Genomic DNA, 23,039 nt, shown 5'->3' with positions numbered 1-23,039 from the left:
AGAAAACAAGACCAAAATACTATATATGTTTTTGCATAATTTTGCAGTTTTTTTTAAATATTTTTGCCAAATTATTCTCAGTGTGTAAAATCTAGTAGTATACAGTTCTTCCTACTTTTTTCTTGTTGTTTTTCATTTAAAATAAATGACCTGCACATCCTAAATGTAGTCCGTTTGATATCCGTATAATTAGCACTTGTTCGCGTTATAGTTTATTCATCGCAAGTATCTGACAGCAGCTGCTAACGTGTGATTAGTATCTGATCCTACTGTATTTAAGAACAATATTGCTTTGTTTTGTGCTATACAGTTCAAATATATTATTAATCACGGCTAATTACCGTACAAGCCTTTATGCATATTTGTTTGCAGTTTTATTGGTTTTTATTAGCTTCCCGCTGAGATATCCACCCTTAGAGCTGCTTGATATCAGAAAGCTTATGAAGTTTCATCATATTTGTCAGAACGCATTGAGCTAAAACCTTGATTTGTGTGAAATTCGTCCCAAAGCGCTTCACGTCTTTGCTAAAGCCAATGCCAGATTGAAAGGCTCATCAAACTCAAATCCTGATTGCCATGTCATCGCATAAGCACTACTAAATGAGTAATTATATCCCAATCTTTCCATTAACCTCTGACTGGACCGTCCGGGGCCGCAGCCGATCAGACGGGGATGCTGTTTATCGGTGACGCCGTGTTGCAGGTTTGTGTTTTGGGCCTTTGCACGCTCTTGTTCTTTACGCTGCTCTCGGGGTCAAGGGTGCGTGTTAGAGCAGCATTCCCTCTGCATTTTAATGATGCTTCCCTCTGATTCATTTTCTCCAGCTTGACTGGAGGTTTAACCTTTATCTCTTTTGTATGAATCACTGGAACAGCAACAGAGAGAAAGAGCTAGAAATATAATAATAGTTCCTGCGGTGCAACTAAAACGACTTGTTTTATTTAATTTGAATGTTACAAGACTCTCTGAGGCTCTTTACATATATAGGCTATATAAATATGCGCACATTATATGCAGCAATGATTTCTGAAGGATCATGTGACACTGAAGACTGCAGTAATGATGCTGAAAATTCAGCTTTGATCACAGGAATAAATTACGTTGTAAAATATATTCAAATAGAAAACAGTTATTTTAAATTGTAATAATATTTCAAATTTTTTACTGTATTTTTGATCACATAAATGCAGCCTTGTAGAGTCTTTTAAAAACATTTTAAAAATCTGACCCTGAACTTTTGAATGGTTGAGTATTGTATGTCAAATTACAAATTGACATGCAATACTTATTTATTATTATGCAAAATAAAATGTCTGGTTGCATTAAAGTAAAGAGAATTTGGGATTAAATGTGGTTATTTGTCGTTAAAATAATGCAAAAAGTCATCTTAAATTCTTTTTTTTCTTCCGATTTTGGAGTGAAATGCGACCTGAGCTTGATTTTCATGTCTAAATGCGATTTCTGCTGAACTTTTTTCTTTTCTTTGCAGGTCAATGGCATTAACGTGGAGAAGTGTACACATGAGGAAGTCGTGAGTATTCGATTGGCTCTTTCATCTGTGCTCTTGAAATGCCATTGATGCAGAATTAATCAAAAGTGCATTAGATGCCGCTGAAACCTTTTATATCAGTAGCGAATGTTTGGTTTCTCCCAGTAAGGTCTCAGCTATAACTAATCGATAGTGAGTAGATTCATCACAGCTCAACCTCGAGAGAGAGGATGAGCCGAAACACTCACTCACACTGGCAGGTTTCCTCTCTCTCTCTCTCTGGATCTTGACAGCCGTTCTTTGCATTTCAATTGGGAAGACGAAGGATGCGATTAATGATTTCACTAAACAACCACGGACTAACTAAGACAAGCTGTCACGACATCAGCTTCTGTCCGGGAGAAGCTGACAGAAATCATCCTGTAGGACAGAAAAGTCACACTTGAGAATCGGCAGTTGTTTCTCCTAGAGATCAAATGGAGGCTCTTGCTTGGATGTTTCTCCTGAGAAAAAAAAACTTTATTCAAAGTTCATGTTTAGTTCATTTTTACATTTCCATTGACATTTGTGCATTTAGCATTCAAAGGACGAATGTTATTGGTAATATTTCTTAAAGGTGCCATCGAATTGAAAATTGTATTTACCTCGGCATAGTTGAATAACAAGAGTTCAGTACATGGAAATGACATACAGTGAGTTTCAAACTCCATTGTTTCCTCCTTCTTATATAAATCTCATTTGTTTAAAAGACCTCTGAAGAACAGGCGAATCTCAACATAACACCGACTGTTACGTAACAGTCGGGATCATTAATATGTACGCCCCCAATATTTGCATATGCCAGCTTATGTTCAAGACATTAGACAAGGGCAGCCAGTATTAACGTCTGGATCTGTGCACAGCTGAATCATCAGACTAGGTAAGCAAGCAAGAACAATAGCGAAAAATGGCAGATGGAGCAATAATTACTGACATGATCCATGATATCATGATATTTTTAGTGATAATTGTAAATTGTCTTTCTAAATGTTTCATTAGCATGTTGCTAATGTACTGTTAAATGTGGTTAAAGTTACCATCGTTTCTTACTGTATTCATGGAGACAAGAGCCGTCGCTATTTTCATATTTTAAACACTTGCAGTCTGTATAATTCATAAACACAACTTCATTCTTTATAAATCTCTCCAACAGTGTAGCATTAGCCGTTAGCCACGGAGCACTATCAAACTCATTTAGAATCAAATGTAAACATCCAAATAAATACCATACTTACGCAATTAGACATGCTGCATGACGAACACTTTGTAAAGATCCATTTTGAGGGTTATATTAACTGTGTGAACTTTGTTTATGCAGTGATAGAGTCGAGAGCTCGGGAGGGGGCGGAGAGCACGAGCATTTAAAGGGGCCGCAGCCTGAATCGGCGCATTTCTAATTATGCCACAAAATAGGCAGTTAAAAAAATTAATTAAAAAAAATCTATGGGGTATTTTGAGCTGAAACTTCACAGACACATTCAGGCAGGCACGTGCACAGGTAGGGCTCAACCTGTGCAGATCACATGCCCTTTTTGTCCTTACACTCCGAAGTGCCCTTGTTTTGGAGGTGTTTTATTTTATTTATTCATTTTCTTCAATAAATCAATGCTATTGGTCACCCTTTAAGCATGTCTGACTGATTTACAAATATATTTAGCCTAATAAAAGGTATTAAAAAGAGCTTGTGACAAAATCGTTTTGGTTCCGCTCAAACTGTCAGTCAAACCTCTTAACTCCGCCCCCTGAGTGCCGCGAACTGAAGTTCCACAGCAGAGCACCTGAACGTCTTGCAACGGTAAATAAATATCTTGTTGTTGTTTGAATAATTAGGCTACAAGTCGTTGTCTTTACGAAAGAAACACTAGTATGTCTATAAAGTTTCATATTTTATGCATTTGAAGCCTGAGACCGGCGGCAGAGAGAGAGAGAGAGGGGGCTAGCATTTGCCATCTAAGTTAGTCATAGCCAATAGCATACAAATAGCCTTAAATAGCCTGTGCATACAGTAGTATTACATCTTTTATAAATTGAGATTTTGGCCAAACGTATTTTACAACAGGAAAAACTGAGCGCTCATAACCTATTGATGATGACGTAGCCTAATGTGATGATGTTTTTGCACATTGCACATTTCCACACATATAACTGCATTTGACTTTGACACAAAGCGAGTGATCCTCGTCAGCTAGGTAAAATATATTTCTAAGAAATTTCTTATTTGATTTATGATGGCTATCTGCTGATACACTTAATTCATTAACATTTAATCATATTATATATGGTCACACAGTATGGTTAATGTTTACGATGTTAAGTATTTGCTCGCTAGATATTTTTTTAAATCTTGTATTGTATACTACTCCCCGCTTGTCTTCACATGTATAAACATAGAAAAACATGGTTTTACTACAGTAATGTTGTAGTAACTAAAAATATTACAGAATCATCAGGTCACTGTGCTTCTTTATATTTTATCATGCAGAATGTAGTCTGTGTATTAATGTGTGTTGAGAGGGACATCCCAGTGGATCACATTGAAGTCATAAACGTCTTCAAGCACATGGCTCACAGAAGATTGCTGTTGTAATTAGTTTTAAAGAAGCCCTGCAACCCTGTGTGTGTATATATATATATATATACATATATACACACACACACACACACACACACACATATATATATATATATATATATATATATATATAATCTATATAACTATCATTAATAGTGAATAAATATAAAGCTTTTGATACTATTATTTTGTGTTATTTATTGGGGTTGGGGGGGGGGGGGGGGTGCCCTTTTTTAGTTTCGGCACATGCCCCTCAAAAGGTCTGTGCACGGCCCTGCATTCAGGGGACACCTTAGACTTATATTACATCTTGTAAAAAAAACATTCGATGGCACCTTTAATACATTTTAATGTATAATGTAGTTAACTAATGAAACCTTATTGTAAAGTGTTAACTACAACCCAGTTTGGGTTGAAAATGAACAAACCCAGCGGTTGGGTTAAATGTTTGTTCAATCTGCTGGGTAGTTTTATTTAACCCAACTATTGTTTAAAAATGACTATATGGCTGGCTTAAAATGAGCCCAAAATAGGTTGGAAATTAAAAGTTACACACATAATTACTAGAGGCAAACAATAACAATCAAAAGGTGAACATTTATTAATCAATTTATTAAATGTTTAATTATTATTCATGAAACTTATTAATAAATGTTCATTAAACATATTAATAAATGTTAATTTTCAACATACTTTGGGTTCATTTTAAGCAAGCAATACAGTCATTTTCAAACAATAAAACCACCCAGCAGGGGCAAACATTTAACCCAACCGCAAGGTTTGTCCATTTTCAACCCAGCATTTTTTTGATTAAGATTAATACATACTGAAGTGTTGTTTGTTGGAAGTTTGTGTTTATGTTTACATTGATATGTATGCATTTAGCAGACATTTTTATCCAAAAGAGGAACAAAAGCAATCTGTAATATACAATGCCAAGCTTGTATACAATGTTATTGGTAATATTTCGTAATATATTTGTAATTAGAAATATATAATATTAAAGCTGCAGTCCGCGATTTTTCCTCTTTGTCGCCATCTCTTGTTTGAAACCTGCAATTGCAGTCATATGCAGAACAGTTATCTGTATGTGCGTTGTGCCTCGGCACAGCTCGGATGAATTGAATGCTTGCTGTCAGTCACCGCACCGGTGTGGATACTGTACTTCAGAATCACAGATTCTATGTTTTGAAAGTATGACCAATATAAGAATTTTCACGGGAAAATATCATCTGAACAAGTAAGTAACATTTCTGCCACTTTTGTTCTGACCAACTGAGGGGAAAAGCATTAGGCCTACAATAAATCACACTGCCAATGATGATTAAATCTAATGATCGCTTAGCTCGGATCACGCCAAACCGTGCACATTATTATTACTGTTATATTGTTCTCAAATTGTTAATGTTAACAGCATCAGCATTACTATGACTATGTGTATATTAGCGTTACCTGTAGATTTCAATTTCTGTAGCCACTCCACAGTCCAAAGTCTTTTGCTTTTTGACTACTGGTGAATCTCCAGTTGTCACTGATGATTGTCATTTGGACCTTTCTGGATTACAATCCGCCATCAAAATGATAAGTTTAATTATTTCAGCTGCTGTGAGAAAAGGCTATAAATGATCCGCTACCAGCAGCATCCTCACATGATAAAACCGACTAGCCTGGACTCCTTCCTTTCTGTTTACGGACGTGACGTAATGACGCACAGATGAACTGCTGCATGCTCAAATTTCCAGCGGAAATTCACCATGTCGCTCTTATTATAAAACATTATTACAAGCTTACCGTTGTGAATCGAGACAAGAAAATTAGATAGTTTTGAACACTGGCTGGTTATGTACTTGCTCAAAAATTGATTTTGGATCATTTTTAACCCAAAAAAGTTACGGACTGCAGCTAGAAACATTTTTGTAAATTAATGCATCTGTCATTTAGTCAGTTTAGTTTCATTTTCATGGTCTTTTAGTTAGTTTCTCTTCAGTTACCTGTTTCCTTTGTTCCAGTTTGCCGCCACCTATCAGTTGTCATGGACATTCACCTGTTTGCGTTTGGTTCATCATCTCTATGTAATTAAGTTCCTCTTTAGTTCTCATTCATTGTCGGCTATTGTTCGTGTATGGTTCACACTGTTACATTGGATCCTGTTGGATATCTTTATTTGAACTAAATCATCCTTGTCTTCATCCTTGGTGGGTGTATACCCGTGACAGCTCCGTTTTCATTTGTGTCTTTTTATTGCCTGCGAAGTTATTTTAGGAGAAATGCCTGAGACAAAGTTTATACTTCATTGAAGTATAATTAAAAGTCTCCTGGGTAATGAAAGAGCAGTTTTCCTCTGGGATATTATTACATACTGTAGGTGGTAGTGCATGTTTGAGATGCGACACCAACCAAAGAGATGATCGTCAAAAGATGAGATTGTTAGGAAAAATGTGATTGCTTTATTAAACAATCTTTTAAATATGATTAAGTGCTCAGGACCCAGTTGCATAGACAAAACCACTATTTTAAGACTGTGACTTAAAGGGATAGTTCACCCAAAAATACTTATTCACCCTCAAGTGGTTCCAAACCTGTATGAGTTTCATTCTTCTGTTGAACCAAATTGGTAACCAGACAGTTGAAATGGTAGCCATTGACTTCCATAGTATTTTTTTTTCCTACTATGGAAGTCAATGGGTGCCGTCAGCTGTCTGGTTTTTGGATGAACTATACCTTTAAAAACTAGTTTTACGAACTAGCAAGTCTTCAGTAATCAGTCTTACTTTTCGGATTCAAATGAGATCAATCTGACTGACTTGAAAATGTTATGACCCATATTAAAGAAGAAAAAAACATTACATTAGACCAACTAGACTAGCCTATGCTGTTTATGAAACCGGCCACTGGACCAGATTATAACCGTGGATATTCAATCGCTGCGTGGTCGAAAATGATAAAGTACAACTTACTGAAATGTGTCATGTAGCAGTGTTTCAAAACTGGAAAGACATCAATAGATCAGCTTATAAACAATAACTTAACATTATATTTACCTCATTAAAGCCATTCATTATCCATAAAATCGATAGTTACAGTATAGCTAGAAAAAAACAACTCTAGAGAGGAACATTTTCATAAATGCACTTTATATTTTTTACTTAACATGTTATGCGTTATTTAATGTATGCTTGTTATTTAAAATTGCTTGTTAAATGAATGTTCTGGTTTCGACCTCCAGCGATTAATGTCTGTCAGTGTAAACACTTTAGATCGAAGGCACAAACACACACAAGGGTTTCTTGGCGAGGACGTGGTTTCCTTTAGTATCCGCTCTCTGTGGAAATGTTGCACAAGTGTGTCATGTTTTCTTCAGAGAGGAAAGCTCAGATTTGCTAAATGCAGTAACTTTTCTAGCTGTGGTTATGATCAAATGAAGTCTAAAAGTCGACATGAAATTAAAATTCCTTCAAAAGTCCACTGTAAACTGGTTCTCAGATCTGACTTCTGCTATCAAACATACTTTACACCTTCAATTTCTGATAAAGAAAATTTATTTCACCCTTGTCTGGTTGTAAAATGTGTTGTCAATACCCTTTAATGTTGACTTTAAGTTCTCGTCATACTGAAGGGATGTTTTAAAAACATTTAGTTTAAAAGTGATAAGATGTTATTTAGAAGCGACTAAATGCTGTTATGTCTTAGATCAAAATAAAACACTTTATTTGTTCACATGTATGTCATGTGACCATTAACTGACATTGAAAAAGTGTGAACATGCAAATGTGTTGATCAATTATTGAAATATTAACTTAAATATTAAGGGGACTTCAAGAAAATACACATTCTTTTTTGAAAATACTATTTCAGTTTTTTGTAATCCAAAATTTCTTTGTAATTATTTGTGAAATTTACTAGCAATTTATATACAGTAAATGAAAATTATTACAACATGTAAATATGTTGTTATATTATTGAAATATTAATTTAATATCTCAGGGAACTTTAAGAAAATACACAATTTCTATTTCTACTCTTCTACTTCAAAATTTCTGTGTAATTTTGAAATTTCCTAAGAATATATGAAAGGAAATTAACAACATGCAAATGTGTTGTTGAATTTAAAAATTTAGGGGGACTTCAAGAAAATAGACTAAAAAGTGTTTTCTTTTTATGATTATTTGAATATGTTTTACAAGAAAATACTCTTTTCAGTCTTTCTACTTCAACATTTCTTTGTAATTTTGAAATTTACTTGCAATTTATAAATGGAAATTATTTCAACGTGCAAATGTGTAGTTAAATTATTGAAATATAAACTTAAAATTTTAGGGGGACTTCAAGAAAATAGACTAAAAAGTGTTTTTTTAAGATTATTTGAATATGTTTTACAAGAATACTCTTTTCAGTCTTTCTACTTCAATATTTCTTTGTAATTTTGAAATTTACTTGCAATTTATAAATGGAAATTATTTCAACGTGCAAATGTGTTGTTAAATTATTCAAATATTAGCATATTATCTCAGGGAACTTCAAGAAAATACACTAAACAAAATTATTTTTTTTGAAGATTGAGTATGTTTGGGAAGAAAATACTCTTTCAGTCTTTCTACTTCAAAATTTCTTTGTAATTTTTAAATTTACTAAGAATATATGAAAGGAAATTAACAAATGTGTTGTTGAATTCAAAAATTTAGGGGGACTTCAAGAAAATCGACTAAAAAGTGTTTTTTTTTTAAGATTATTTGAATATGTTTTACAAGAAAATACTCTTTTCAGTCTTTCTACTTCAACATTTCTTTGTAATTTTGAAATTTACTTGCAATTTATAAATGGAAATTATTTCAACGTGCAAATGTTAAATTATTGAAATATAAACTTAAAATTTTAGGAGGACTTCAAGAAAATACACTGTAAAAATATTATTTTTTGAAGATTATTGGAGTATGTTTTATAAGAAAATGCTCTTTTTACTTCAAAATCTCTTTGTAATTTTGAAATTTACTTGCAGTTTATAAATGGAAATTATTTCAATGTGCAAATGTGTAGTTAAATTATTCAAATATTAACTTATCTCAGGGAACTTCAAGAAAATACACTGTAAAAAAAATGATTTATTTTTTTTGAAGATTGAGTTTGGGAAGAAAATACTCTTTCAGTCTTTCTACTTCAAAATTTTTTCGTAATTTTGAAATTTACTAAGAATATATGAAAGGAAATTAACAAATGTGTTGTTGAATTTAAAAATTTAGGGGGACTTCAAGAAAATCGACTAAAAAGTGTTTTTGTTTAAGATTATTTGAATAACTTTTACAAGAAAATACTCTTTTCAGTCTTTCTACTTCAACATTTCTTTGTAATTTTGAAATTGACTTGCAGTTTATAAATGGAAATTATTTCAACATGCAAATGTTAAATTATTGAAATATAAACTTAAAATTTTAGGACGACTTCAAGAAAATACACTGTAAAAATATTATTTTTTGAAGATTATTGGAGTATGTTTTATAAGAAAATGTTCTTTCTACTTCAAAATCTCTTTGTAATTTTGAAATCTACTAGCAATTTATAAACTGAAATATTTCAACATGCAAATGTGTAGTTAAATTATTCAAATATTAACTTATTATCTCAGGGAACTTCAAGAAAATACACTGTAAAAAAAATGATTTTTTTTTTTTTTTGAAGATTCAGTATGTTTGGGAAGAAAATATTCTTTCAGTCTTTCTACTCCAAAATTTCTTTGTAATTTTGAAATTTACTTGCAATTTATAAATGGAAATTATTTCAACGTGCAAATGTGTAGTTAAATTATTAAAATATAAACTTACAATTTTAGGAGGACTTTAAGAAAATACACTGTAAAAATATTATTTTTTGAAGATTATTGGAGTATGTTTTATAAGAAAATTTTGAAATTTACTAGCAATTTATAAACTGAAATATTTCAACATGCAAATATGTTGTTAAATTATTCAAAAATTAATTTATTATCTCAGGGAACTTCAAGAAAATACACTTTAAAAAATTTTTTTTTTTTTTTTTTGTTTGAAGATTGAGTATATTTGAGAAGAAAATACTCTCAGTCTTTCTACTTCAAAATTTCTCTGTAATTTTATAATTTATTAGCAATTTATAAATGTAAATTGTTTCAACATGCAAATGTGTAGTTAAATTATTGAAATATAAACTTATAATCTCAGGGAACCTCAAGAAAATACACTTTAAAATTGATTTTGAATATTAAATCAGTACGTTTTCCAAGAAAATACTATATCAGTCTTTTTTTACTTAAAAATATCTTTGTAATTACTTGTGAAATTTAGCAACAGTATAAATGACAGTTGTTTCAGTTAAATCCTACACCTCAAAGAGGTTCTGAATGCCAAAAAAGTTGTGTGAGATATCTGAAGATACGAGACACTGACGGTGTAACTGTTTGTGTAAGGAGCAGTTATTCAACCTGAGCTCAACACGGCTCTGACTGAAATAACTCATGACTGAAATAACTCATGATTTAATTCAAATGCTGAGGCTCCTCAACTCAATTAGGTGTGAAACGGTCATTTAAATGCAGTTCAGACATCTTTCCTCCTCACGACAGTGTCAGAAGGATGTTTTATTCTCTGCCTCCTTTGCAGGTTCATCTTTTGCGAACGGCAGGGGATGAAGTCACCATCACTGTACGTTACCTCAGGGAAGCGCCGGCCTTCTTAAAACTCCCATTAGGTAGGTTTGACCAGAACAACTTCACATCTAAGCTCTGGTACTAAACCCAGTGAGCTGCCGTGCTGTCTAAATAGGCGGCGCTCTCCTTAGGAAGCATCCTAACTGAAATGCAGCCTCATTAGTGAGTGATTTGGATGCTCTACATAATCTTTAATGTTGCATTTTGCATAGGAGACTCACAATTGATTCTGATAGCTAACTATAAAAATGTATCATCATATTTCATCCTCCATCTTTTCACTGAGCTTGTTGTAGGGTGTTCTTTCTGCAAAGAATACATGTGATGCTGTCTTTGTTTTTGTCATAATCAAGTATTAATTGTGAATGTTGCCTATACAATTTAGTTTCTATGTATTTTGTGCATTTTTGATGGTGAATTAGCCATAAATTTTGACAGAAAATGCCACTAATGTAACTGGTTTGTAACAGGCTTGTGTGACCAAACAACAGTTCCCATCATTCTCTGTAGCAGAAACCAGAATGATCAAATATGCAAATGCTGCATCAATTACCAGTGTCATTTTGTGTAATATATATATACTATTATACTTTTTATTAATATTTTGAATTAGATTTAATTTTTATATTCTCAGTTTTCAGTTTTAATTTTTGTTTAAGGTTTAGTAATATTGTGCTTTTGTCATTTGTTAGTTTTTGGTCTTTTGTAAAAACATTTTAGTTTCAGTTTTAGTAATTTTAGTACTGTTTGCTGGTTGCCAAGGCAATATTTCATATTTTTTAGAATTTAAGTTATTTACCTTATTTTCATATATTTCTATGTATTTTATTTCAGCCTTATTTTAATTATAATTTTTTTAAAGGTGTAATAGTTAAAGATTTTTTTAAAATGATTAAAAAGATTGTATTTTTTAATGTTAAAATGATTAAACTTTAAGGTTTTTCATCTAATATATATATATATATATGGTTAATGCATTAAATGGTTAATGGTTATATGTTAATATAAATTGTTAAAAAGTTTGTTTAAACATCTTTTTAACATTTAAAAAAATATATATATAAATATACATTTTATGGTTTTAGTTTTCATGAACAACAGCAACACTGTCAGTTCCACACCTGATGCACAACCTTTGCTCTCAAACCTTTGTTATACCAGCGCTGGAAAGCATCCTGTGCTTGTTATGAAGTGAAAACGAGAAAGAAAAAGGAGTGAAAATCTAAATTTGTCCAAGGCATCCAATTTTTGCAGACTAAAATGACTTGAATGCACATCACATTCCAAATAGTAAGTCAGATCTGAAGGCAGTGTCGGCTCTGCAGGACGGTGAATCTCTCGGGACTGAACTGAGCAGCTGTGCTACTGTATCTGTGCTGCTTTCAACAGAAAGACGACTTTCAGAGCGGCGTGTTGAAGATGCCCCTGCATGAAATGGACTTTTTGTGCTCTGCATTTTCCAGTGATGGCCGTGTCAGAATTCTTGCGTCTTGTGTATTTCACACTCACCTTACCCATAATCTCCTGTGACTTTGGTGTCTATGGCATCGTGACAACCTAGAAAGCGGCTTGCCAAGCTAATAAACGTCATATCGCTCGGCTTTAGAAGTACAGCGCTACCAGAGTAGATTTGCACACAATATGAGCTCTGCTTTATATAGAATATATACTAATCTGCCATATATCCTCAGGTTCACCCGGACCGTCCAGCGATCAGAGTAGCAGAGCGTCCTCGCCGCTTTTCGACAGTGGTTTGCATTTAAATGGGAACTCGAGCAACACGGTAAGTCACCTTTTGTATCATTGCGAGCATCACTTCTGTTAAGGAGCTTATTCGTAAGCCTCAAAAGTGAGACGGATGACAGAACCAGGCTGAAAATGCCTCTTTCTCAGATAGAGAGGTGGAATTGACTCCATACACTTAAGCATCTCTATTATTTTTGCTCATAATTAGGTTTAGTGATTTGAACAAAGCTATACACTGCAAAAAAAAAAAAAAAAAAAAAAAAAAAAAATTTACTTACTCAGTGTTTGTAAGTGATATAACAAGATATTAAGTATTGTTTTCTAAAAAATGTATCAAAATTAAGTTTTTATCCTTAAAACCTCGCAATTCTGACTTTATAACTCGTAATTTTGACTATAACTCGTAATTCTGAATTTATATCTCGCAATTCTGACTTTATATCTCGCAATTCTGGCTTTATAACTTGTAATTTTGACTTTATAACTCGCAATTCTGACTTTATATCTCGCAATTCTGACTTTATATCTCGCAATTCTGGCTTTATAACTTGTAATTTTGACTTTATAACTCACAATTCTGACTTTATATCTCGCAATTCTGACTTTATAACTCGCAATTCTGACTTTATAACTCGTAATTTTGACTATAACTCGCAATTCTGGCTTTATAACTCGTAATTTTGACTATAACTCGCAATTCTGACTTTATAACTCGCAATTCTGACTTTATAACTCGCAATTCTGGCTTTATAACTTGTAATTTTGACTTTATAACTCGCAATTCTGACATTATAACTCGCAATTCTGACTTTATATCTTGCAATTCTGACTTTATAACTCGTAATTCTGAATTTATATCTTGCAATTCTGACTTTATAACTCGCAATTCTGACTTTATAACTCGCAATTCTGACTTTATATCTCGCAATTCTGGCTTTATAACTTGTAATTTTGACTTTATAACTCGCAATTCTGACTTTATATCTCGCAATTCTGACTTTATATCTCGCAATTCTGGCTTTATAACTTGTAATTTTGACTTTATAACTCACAATTCTGACTTTATAACTCGCAATTCTGACTTTATAACTCGCAATTCTGGCTTTATAACTTGTAATTTTGACTTTATAACTCGCAATTCTGACTTTATAACTCGCAATTCTGACTTTATAACTCGCAATTCTGACTTTATAACTCGCAATTCTGGCTTTATAACTTGTAATTCTGACTTTATAACTCGCAATTCTGACTTTATAACTCGCAATTCTGACTTATAACTCGCAATTCTGACTTTATAACTCGCAATTCTGGCTTTATAACTTGTAATTTTGACTTTATAACTCGCAATTCTGACATTATAACTCGCAATTCTGACTTTATAACTCGCAATTCTGGCTTTATAACTTGTAATTTTGACTTTATAACTCGCAATTCTGACATTATAACTCGCAATTCTGACTTTATATCTTGCAATTCTGACTTTTAACTCGTAATTCTGAATTTATATCTTGCAATTCTGACTTTATAACTCGCAATTCTGACTTTATAACTCGTAATTCTGACTTTATATCTCGCAATTCTGACTTTATAACTCGCAATTCTGACTTTATAACTCGCAATTCTGACTTTATAACTCGCAATTCTGACTTTATAACTCGCAATTCTGACTTTATATCTCGCAATTCTGGCTTTATAACTTGTAATTTTGACTTTATAACTCGCAATTCTGACTTTATATCTCGCAATTCTGACTTTATATCTCGCAATTCTGGCTTTATAACTTGTAATTTTGACTTTATAACTCACAATTCTGACTTTATATCTCGCAATTCTGACTTTATAACTCGCAATTCTGGCTTTATAACTTGTAATTTTGACTTTATAACTCGCAATTCTGACATTATAACTCGCAATTCTGACTTTATATCTTGCAATTCTGACTTTATAACTCGTAATTCTGAATTTATATCTTGCAATTCTGACTTTATAACTCACAATTCTGACTTTATAACTCGTAATTCTGACTTTAAATCTCGCAATTCTGACTTTATAACTCGCAATTCTGACTTTATAACTCGTAATTCTGACTTTATAACTCGCAATTCTGACTTTATATCTCGCAATTCTGACTTTATAACTCGCAATTCTGACTTTATAACTCGCAATTCTGACTTTATATCTCGCAATTCTGACTTTATAACTCGTAATTCTGACTTTATATCTCGCAATTCTGACTTTATAACTCGTAATTCTGAATTTATATCTTGCAATTTGACTTTATAACTCGCAATTCTGACTTTATCACTCACAATTCTGAGAAAAAAGTCAGAATTGTGAGATAAAAAGTCGCACTTACCTTTTTTATATTTTATTTCATGCAGGAAACAAGCTTCCATAAATATCTGCCAGTAGAGTAGGATAATATAAATTTACTTGTTTTCCTTTTGAATTGTTTATTTTTCTGACCAAAATCCTGTGATACAAAAATACACAAATACAAAAACAAATTATGATTGATTTTATTTGACATGCACATGCTCTGTTTAGATTGTGTTTGTTGAAGAGCTGCTTACAAAGTAATTTATTCACTTAATTTTCTCTATCTTGAAGAGGACCTGATGTGCCCTTTTACAAAGTCTTGATGTTGTTTTGGGGCTAGAACAGGTTTTCATGCTTGAATGTTTTACACACTAAAGAAAGATGAACATGGAAAAAGGCATAATAGGTCCTTTTTAAAATGTAAACAAGTGTAAATATCAACATTATCATATATGTCTAAAGTCTGTCAGGTAAATATGAGCTTATTGAAGAAATTCAATCAATCTGCTGTTTTACTCCATCTTGTGCATCTGGCTCTAAAATATGATTGAGACTTGAAGGTGCAGGACTAGTGCTAGTTACCATCCAAAACACTATTGTCCTAATAAGAAGCCTCAACTGCACCGACAGCCCACTCCAGCAGCATATAGAGGTCATGCTTTTTATTCTGACCTTCAAAGATCATTGCCAATGCACCTCGCTGCCAGTTAATACAGTGCGGCAGCCACTCGACCTGACGGAGTGAGAATATCCTGCCGTCAGACGAAAGAACACGCTGCGTCTCGTTAAGTCACTGGTCACTTTATTCAAACCAGAGAGCAAAGGTAAGGCAGACATCTCACTCGATCTGCTCAAGGACTACATGAACTCCCAGAGATTTACATGCCTCACATTAATGTGACACTAAGACTCGGGGGAGATTGCGTGTCAGCAGGTGAAGCTTCAGAGAAGCTCTGAGATCTGCATACAGCCCCTGAAAATCCATTCACGCCTCAGCGCAATGTGAGAGAGGGCTGAAAATGTGAAATTCAATCTCTGAGTGCTGACAAATCAAGATTTTGGTGTTGGATGCGACCGAAAGGCAGTCTATAAATAGAACAGAGCTCAGAAACGTTGCTGATTATAGTTGCTGCCATGATGCTGTAGAGCAGGGGTTCTCGACTCAGGCCCTCCAGGTCAACTTTCCTGCTGAGTTTAGCTCCAAACCTAATCAATTAAGCTAATCAAGTTCTTCAGGATTACTACAAAGTTACAGGCAGATGAGTTTGATCAAGTTTGGAGCTAAACTCTGCAGGGAAGTGGACCTCCAGGGCCAGAGTCAAGAACCCCTGATATAGAATGATCTGGGTGTTTGCAAGGGTGTTGCTATGGGGTTTCTAGGGTGTTTGCCAGGGCATTTCTTTGGGGTTGCTAGGGTGTTTGCCAGGACATTGCTGTGGTGTTGCTAAGGGTGTTTTGGGTGTTTGCCAGGACATTGCTATGGGGTTGCTAGGGTGTTCTGGGTGTTTACCAGGGCGTTGCTGTGGGGTTGCTAGGGTGTTCTGGGTGTTTACCAGGTGCGTTGTTTTGGAGTTGCTACATGACGTTGCTATGTGGTTGCTATTGTGTTCTGGGTGTTTGCCAGGATGTTGCTATGGGGTTGCTAGGGTGTTCTGGGTGTTTGCCAGGGCATTGCTGTGGGGTTACTGTAGGACATTGCTACGGACTAAACACGTAAATGAACGGCGAGAATGCATTAAAAGTCTTCTGTTTTCAGTTAAAAAGGTGTCATTTAAGTGGCCCCTAAGTTAATAATTAACCGTTTTTACAACAGACGTGATTCAATCAAAAACCTACTTTAGCTTGATAATAACTTTTCCTTAGGGCTGCTGTAAAGCCAAACTAATCTCTGTCCATTAATTTTCCTATTATCACTGTAAAGCTGCTTTGAAACAATCTGCATTGTGAAAACTACTATGTAAATAAAGATGGGGTTGCTAGGGTGTTCTGGGTGTTTGCCAGGACGTTGCTGTGGGGTTACTATAGGACATTGCTATGGGGTTGCTAGGGTGTTGTGGGTGTTTGCCAGAGCGTTGCTGTGGGGTTGCTATAGGGTGTTCTGGGTGTTTGCCAGGATGTTGCTATGGAGTTGCTGTAGGACGTTGCTGTGGGGTTGCTAGGATGTTCTGGGTGTTTGCCAGGGTGTTGCTGTGGGGATCCTAGGGTATTCTGGGTGTTTGCCAGGGCATTGCTGTGGGGTTGCTAGGATGTTCTGGGTGTTTGCCAGGATGTTGCTATAGGGTTTCTAGGGTGTTCTGGGTGTTTGACACGGTATTGCTGTGGGGTTGCTTTAGGATGTTGTTATGGGGTTGCTAGGGTGTTCTGTGTGTTTGCCCAGGCGTTGCTGTGGGGTTGCTAGGATGTTCTGGGTGTTTGCCAGGGTGTTGCTGTGGGGATCCTAGGGTATTCTGGGTGTTTGCCAGGGCATTGCTGTGGGGTTGCTATAGGGTGTTCTGGGTGTTTGCCAGGATGTTGCTTGCTAGGGTGTTCTGGGTGTTTGACACGGTGTTGCTGTGGGGTTGCTTTAGGATGTTGTTATGGGGTTGCTAGGGTGTTCTGTGTGTTTGCCCAGGCGTTGCTGTGGGGTTGCTAGGATGTTCTGGGTGTTTGCCAGGGTGTTGCTGTGGGGATCCTAGGGTATTCTGGGTGTTTGCCAGAGCATTGCTGTGGGGTTGCTAGGGTGTTCTGGGTGTTTGCTAGGACGTTGCTATGGGGTTGCTAGGGTGTTCTGGGTGTTTGACACGGTGTCTGTGGGGTTGCTTTAGGATGTTGTTATGGGTTGCAGGTGTTCTGTGGTTTGCAGGCGTTGCTGTGGGGTTGCTAGGATGTTCTGTGTGTTTGCCAGAGCGTTGCTGTGGGGTTGCTATAGGGTGTTCTGGGTGTTTGCCAGGATGTTGCTATGGAGTTGCTGTAGGACGTTGCTGTGGGGTTGCTAGGATGTTCTGGGTGTTTGCCAGGGTGTTGCTGTGGGGATCCTAGGGTATTCTGGGTGTTTGCCAGGGCATTGCTGTGGGGTTGCTAGGATGTTCTGGGTGTTTGCCAGGATGTTGCTATAGGGTTTCTAGGGTGTTCTGGGTGTTTGACACGGTATTGCTGTGGGGTTGCTTTAGGATGTTGTTATGGGGTTGCTAGGGTGTTCTGTGTGTTTGCCCAGCCGTTGCTGTGGGGTTGCTAGGATGTTCTGGGTGTTTGCCAGAGCATTGCTGTGGGGTTGCTATAGGGTGTTCTGGGTGTTTGCCAGGATGTTGCTATGGAGTTGCTATAGGACGTTGCTGTGGGGTTGCTAGGATGTTCTGGTTGTTTGCCAGGGTATTGCTGTTGGGTTGCTAGGGTGTTCTGGGTGTTTGCTAGGACGTTGCTATGGGGTTGCTAGGGTGTTCTGGGTGTTTGCCAGGTCGTTGCTGTTGGGTTGCTAGTGTGTTCTGGGTGTTTGCCATGGCGTTGCTATGGGGTTGCTAGGATGTTCTGGGTGTTTGCCAGGGCGTTGCTGTGGGGTTGCTAGTGTGTTCTGGGTGTTTGCCATGGCGTTGCTGTGGGGTTGCTAGGGTGTTCTGGGTGTTTGCTGGGACGTTGCTATGGGGTTGCTAGGGTGTTCTGGGTGTTTGCCAGGGCATTGCTGTGGGGTTGCTAGGATGTTCTGTGTGTTTGCCAGGGCATTGCTGTGGGGTTGCTAGGATGTTCTGGGTTGTTGCTAGGATGTTCTGGGTGTTTGCCAGGATGTTGCTATGGGGTTGCTAGGGTGTTGTGGATGTTTGCCAGGGTGTTGCTGTGGGGTTGCTAGTGTGTTGTGGGTGTTTTCTTCCTGTCACAAATGAAAAGTCTCTCTGATATTTTAATGGCATTCGGTTCCTCTTTCAGTGTAAGTTTAGAAGATGTTCCTTCCATTTAAACCAACCTCTGTCCCTACGCATGAGAAATAGTAATAGTGATGTTTGCCTCAACATACAAGGTGGGTCACCATGGTGTGTTCAGATCAGCTCATTTATCAGTTCTGTGTAAATGAGAGCGCTTTCCAGGAGCAGAAGAGTTTCTTTTAATGAAGTTCTCCTAGATGCATCCTCTTCACACAAAAACATGGGAAGAATGTAGGAGGCCTTTTTCTATGAAATATACTTCATTATTAAACATTGAATGGCAGCCAGTGTATCCAATTACCGTAAACAGATGAATTCTTTTCTTCTATTGACTCTCTCTGTCTTTGCCAGGCATGGAAATGTGCAAAAACACATGCAGCGCTCTCCTGACTGCTGAGTCAACAATATTTGTGCTTTTTTCTTGTGTTCTTCAAATTAGTTTTTTTTTCTAATCCTCTTGTAGTCGTTGAGTTCGTCGCCCGCAGGTGATTATAATTCTCTGCGCTCGTCGTCCCCTCCAGGCTGCTGTGACATTGAGCTGATTGACAGCATTTCGCTTTCAACGGCCGACGGGCTGCTGCTTTAGCATCTATTCATTTACATGCCTGCCAATAATTAGTGCAGCAGCTCTTTTTGCCACTGAAATATCTAAAAAAATAAATAAAAAGGTAAACGTAATACATGGTACTGAAATAATAAAAAAAAAATAATGCAATACCGGTATGAATACTTACATGCTCCACATACAGTATTGGTGCTGCGAAAACGGTCAAAATATCTTAATAAGGTATTAATGTAATTATTAATGGTGGATTTGTGTCCAAATATTGGATCTGTGCTTTAAGCCTTGCTATGCAGCCTAATAGACCTGTCTCTAGTCATTATATGGTTAAAATTAAAAATATAAAAATAAAAACTGATTCAAGATATTAATAAATACTATAAAAGCATCTCAGTGATGATAAATTAGTATGACAGTATGAACTATTTGGGCCTGTTTTTATCTGAGAAATAGTGAAATTTGACTGCTGTTGGTGTCTGGAGGAGTGGCAGAGATAGTGAAATGAAGAGCTGGTGTTTGACTCCTCGTGAGAGACGCTCTGTCAGTCTGATCCATCTTGACATGCCTGCGATATTTCATTCAGTGTCATCTAGGGCAGCACAACATGAAAGTCAAATCAAGTTTAATTATCCCAGCCTCGGTCCGAATAAACAGCAGAGTGGAGAATATGACAGGAGAAAGAGCTTCACATGTAATTGGTGATGGCTTGAGAATTCAGCCACAAGTAAAAGAATCCAGTCAGAGATGAACTAAGGAGCTAATTATGCCAAAAGAAAAAAAAAAAAAGTACAGGGGGGAAAAAAAAACTAAAAAAAAAATGTGAGAAGTGCTTGCATGTGCAATTAGTTTATATATATTTTTTTATTTTCTGATTTCATTTTAATTTTAGTCATCTTATTGTGTTTTTTGTCATTTTTATTGAATATTTAAATATTTGCATGTTATTAATTGTATTATTTTTTATTCTTGCAGGTTGCAAGAGTAGGATTGCTAGGGTTGGTTGCAAGTGAAAATAAACGTCTACTATAGGATACGTGAAAGGATTTCATGTTGCATTTTCCCCTCTTCAAGTTTAGTTTCTGACTTTAACCTAAAATATGTTACACCTAGAAGCAAGGTCAGAAACGCCTCAAAAAATCTATACCCTCATCTTAAGCACACTGCAGCTACTGTGAAGCACCTGTACTGATATGTTTTGCAGAAAAATATTGTGATTTTGATTTGATACGAATAGATTTATAAGCTTACTGACCTCATCGACTATTTGCATCCAAGAGATTCACACACTTCATGCATAATATTACGTTAATACTGATATGACTTATGGGATTTTGCTGTTGAAGTGAGTCGAGTACAAATGTGACACACATTCTGAAGACTATAAACTGTGGATTTGACAAGTTGAATCTTTATGGCTTCCCAACTGTGTTTGCAGCATTCAAAGGCTAACTGTAGTGTTCACAGTGGCTGAAACGTTCATCTGCTTTCGACTTTCATCATCTTTCTGCCAAGTTCACTGCAAAAAAGATTTTCTTACTTAGTAATTTGTCTTGTTTTCCGGTACAAACATCTAAAACATTCTTAAATCAAGATACATTTACTTAACAAGCAAAATGACTTGATTTGAATGATTTATGAAAAATGTATTAAAATGAAATGAGTTTATGCTTAAAAACAAATATCTGCCAGTGGAGTGAGAAAAATAAGCTTGTTTTTCTTTTGAATAGAGTGCAACAGTCAGGTTCTGGAAGTAAAACCTCCATTCATTTTCCCCATAGGGAAATAGATTTTTTAACAATAACTTATAAACCTTTAAAGACAGACCTGTTGTGAGCTTGGAGGTTGTGCTAGGTGTTACGGATGTGTATGCAGGAGAGATGAGGCGAAATACGGAGATCCACAAACAATAGGGTTTAATGATAATCCAGGAGTAAAATACAACGTGGTACCTAAACACAACCTAAACACAACCAACCTAAACACAACCTAAACACAACCTAAACACAACCTAAACACAACCTAAACACAACCTAAACACAACCTAAACACAACCTAAACACAACCTAAACACAACCTAAACACAACCTAAACACAACCTAAACACAACCACATTAACAGAGAACGGACAGGGAGTGAAGGGAGTGAGTCCAATATAAAGGCAGTGCTGATGAGGAAGTCCAGGTGCAGGTGATCCGTGATGATGGGGAGAAGACGAGGGAAGTGAGTGCAGGTGTGGAGACAAGAGGATCATGGGAAATGGAGTCCTGGGAGACAAGGGATCTGTGACACTAAGCCGTTAGCCTGCATTATTTCAACTTATATTTAAAATAATTGTATTTAACGGAATTTGTGAAGAAAAACTATATTACCCATGATGCTGTACAGAAAATTCCACCAATCAGAGAGTCGAAACAAGCAAATTCTTTAGCTCCACCCACTGCCGTGAAGCACTGCGAATGACATAATCATGTCAACCTCGCTATGCTCTAAAAAATACTTGTTTGAATATGTATGCATATTTTTTGCATTTCAATAAACTTAAAATATATATTATATATAAATATATATATATATATATATATATATATATATATATATATATATATATATATATTTTAAGTTTATTGAAAAAAAAAAAAAAAAAAAAAAAATATATATATATATATAAAATCAACATATGTAAATGAGTAGTTTTATATTTCTCCATCATGAAGCAATATTTCATGGCATTGTAGTTCTTTTCCTCACTAAAGCCGTTAAGTTCACAGTCTTGTATTTTTGTCCGATTTTCAAACGCTTTTTTTCTTCAAATCAAAGTTTAATGTTGTGATTCTCCTGGTTGGTTTGGTGGCTTATAATGCTTTAACCAAGACTTGTTTTGAAATCCCTATGGGAGAAATGAATGGAAAAAATACTAATGGAACCAACGCCGCTGAAAAAGAGGACAGGCACTGTTGCACTCTAAGTCTACTTTTTTTATACCATATTGGCAGATATTTTTTCTTGTGTTTAGGATCATTGTCATGATGGAAAAGTGCACAACGACCAAGAGCACGGAGTGATGGTAGCATCTTCTCTTTCAGTATAGAGCAGTACATCTGTGAATTCATGATGCCATCAGTGAAATGCAGCTCCCGACACCAGCAGCACTCATGCAGCCCCACATAAGGACACTGACACCACCATGTTTCACTGTAGGCATCATGCATTTTTCTTTGTATTCCTCACTTTTGAGACTCCATACAGTTTTGAAGCCATCAGTTCCAAAAACATTTATCTTGGTCTCATCACTCCAGAGTATCGAGTCCCAGTAGTCTTCATCTTTGTCAGCATGGGCCCTGGCAAACTCTAGGCGGGCTTTTTTGTGCCTTGGCTTTAGGAGAGTCTTCTTTCATTGACGGCACCCATGCATGCCATTCCTCTGCAGTGTATGCCGTATTGTGTCACAGGAAATAGTCACCCCAGTTTGGCTTTCTACGTCTTTAGATAAAGTGCATAGCATAAATGAGTACACCCCCTCTGAACGCATACAAGAGATGTATTTTCTTTATGATCACTAATACAATTCATGGAAAGATGGCAACACTAAAATGTATTAAACATAAACATAATAAAAACTGAGAAATATATGTCATAAAATAAGTAAATTAGCCAATTTAGTTTAAATTAAGGATTGCAGAAATGAGCACACCCTAGATTTAATTCAACAAATGTATAATATTCTAGTACTTAGTATTTCCTCCAT

At 35.7% G+C, this 23,039-nt stretch overlaps 1 protein-coding gene across 1 annotated transcript in view; it reads left to right on the top strand.

The window, feature by feature from the left end:
• sntg2 (syntrophin, gamma 2) overlaps positions 1-23,039 on the top strand; it is a 103,382-nt gene that overhangs the window by 30,733 nt on the left and 49,610 nt on the right. Inside the window, exons 5-8 of the mRNA XM_048192215.1 lie at positions 660-703; positions 1,491-1,532; positions 10,728-10,815; positions 12,466-12,557. Of these exons, the coding sequence (XP_048048172.1) occupies positions 660-703; positions 1,491-1,532; positions 10,728-10,815; positions 12,466-12,557 (266 nt within the window). The remainder of the gene's footprint in view (positions 1-659; positions 704-1,490; positions 1,533-10,727; positions 10,816-12,465; positions 12,558-23,039) is intronic.

This window comes from Megalobrama amblycephala, linkage group LG5, assembly GCF_018812025.1.
Source record: "Megalobrama amblycephala isolate DHTTF-2021 linkage group LG5, ASM1881202v1, whole genome shotgun sequence".
Taxonomy (NCBI): Eukaryota; Metazoa; Chordata; class Actinopteri; order Cypriniformes; family Xenocyprididae; genus Megalobrama; species Megalobrama amblycephala.
The sequence above is the reverse complement of the archived record's forward strand: the minus strand, read 5'-3'. Positions and strand labels throughout refer to the sequence as shown.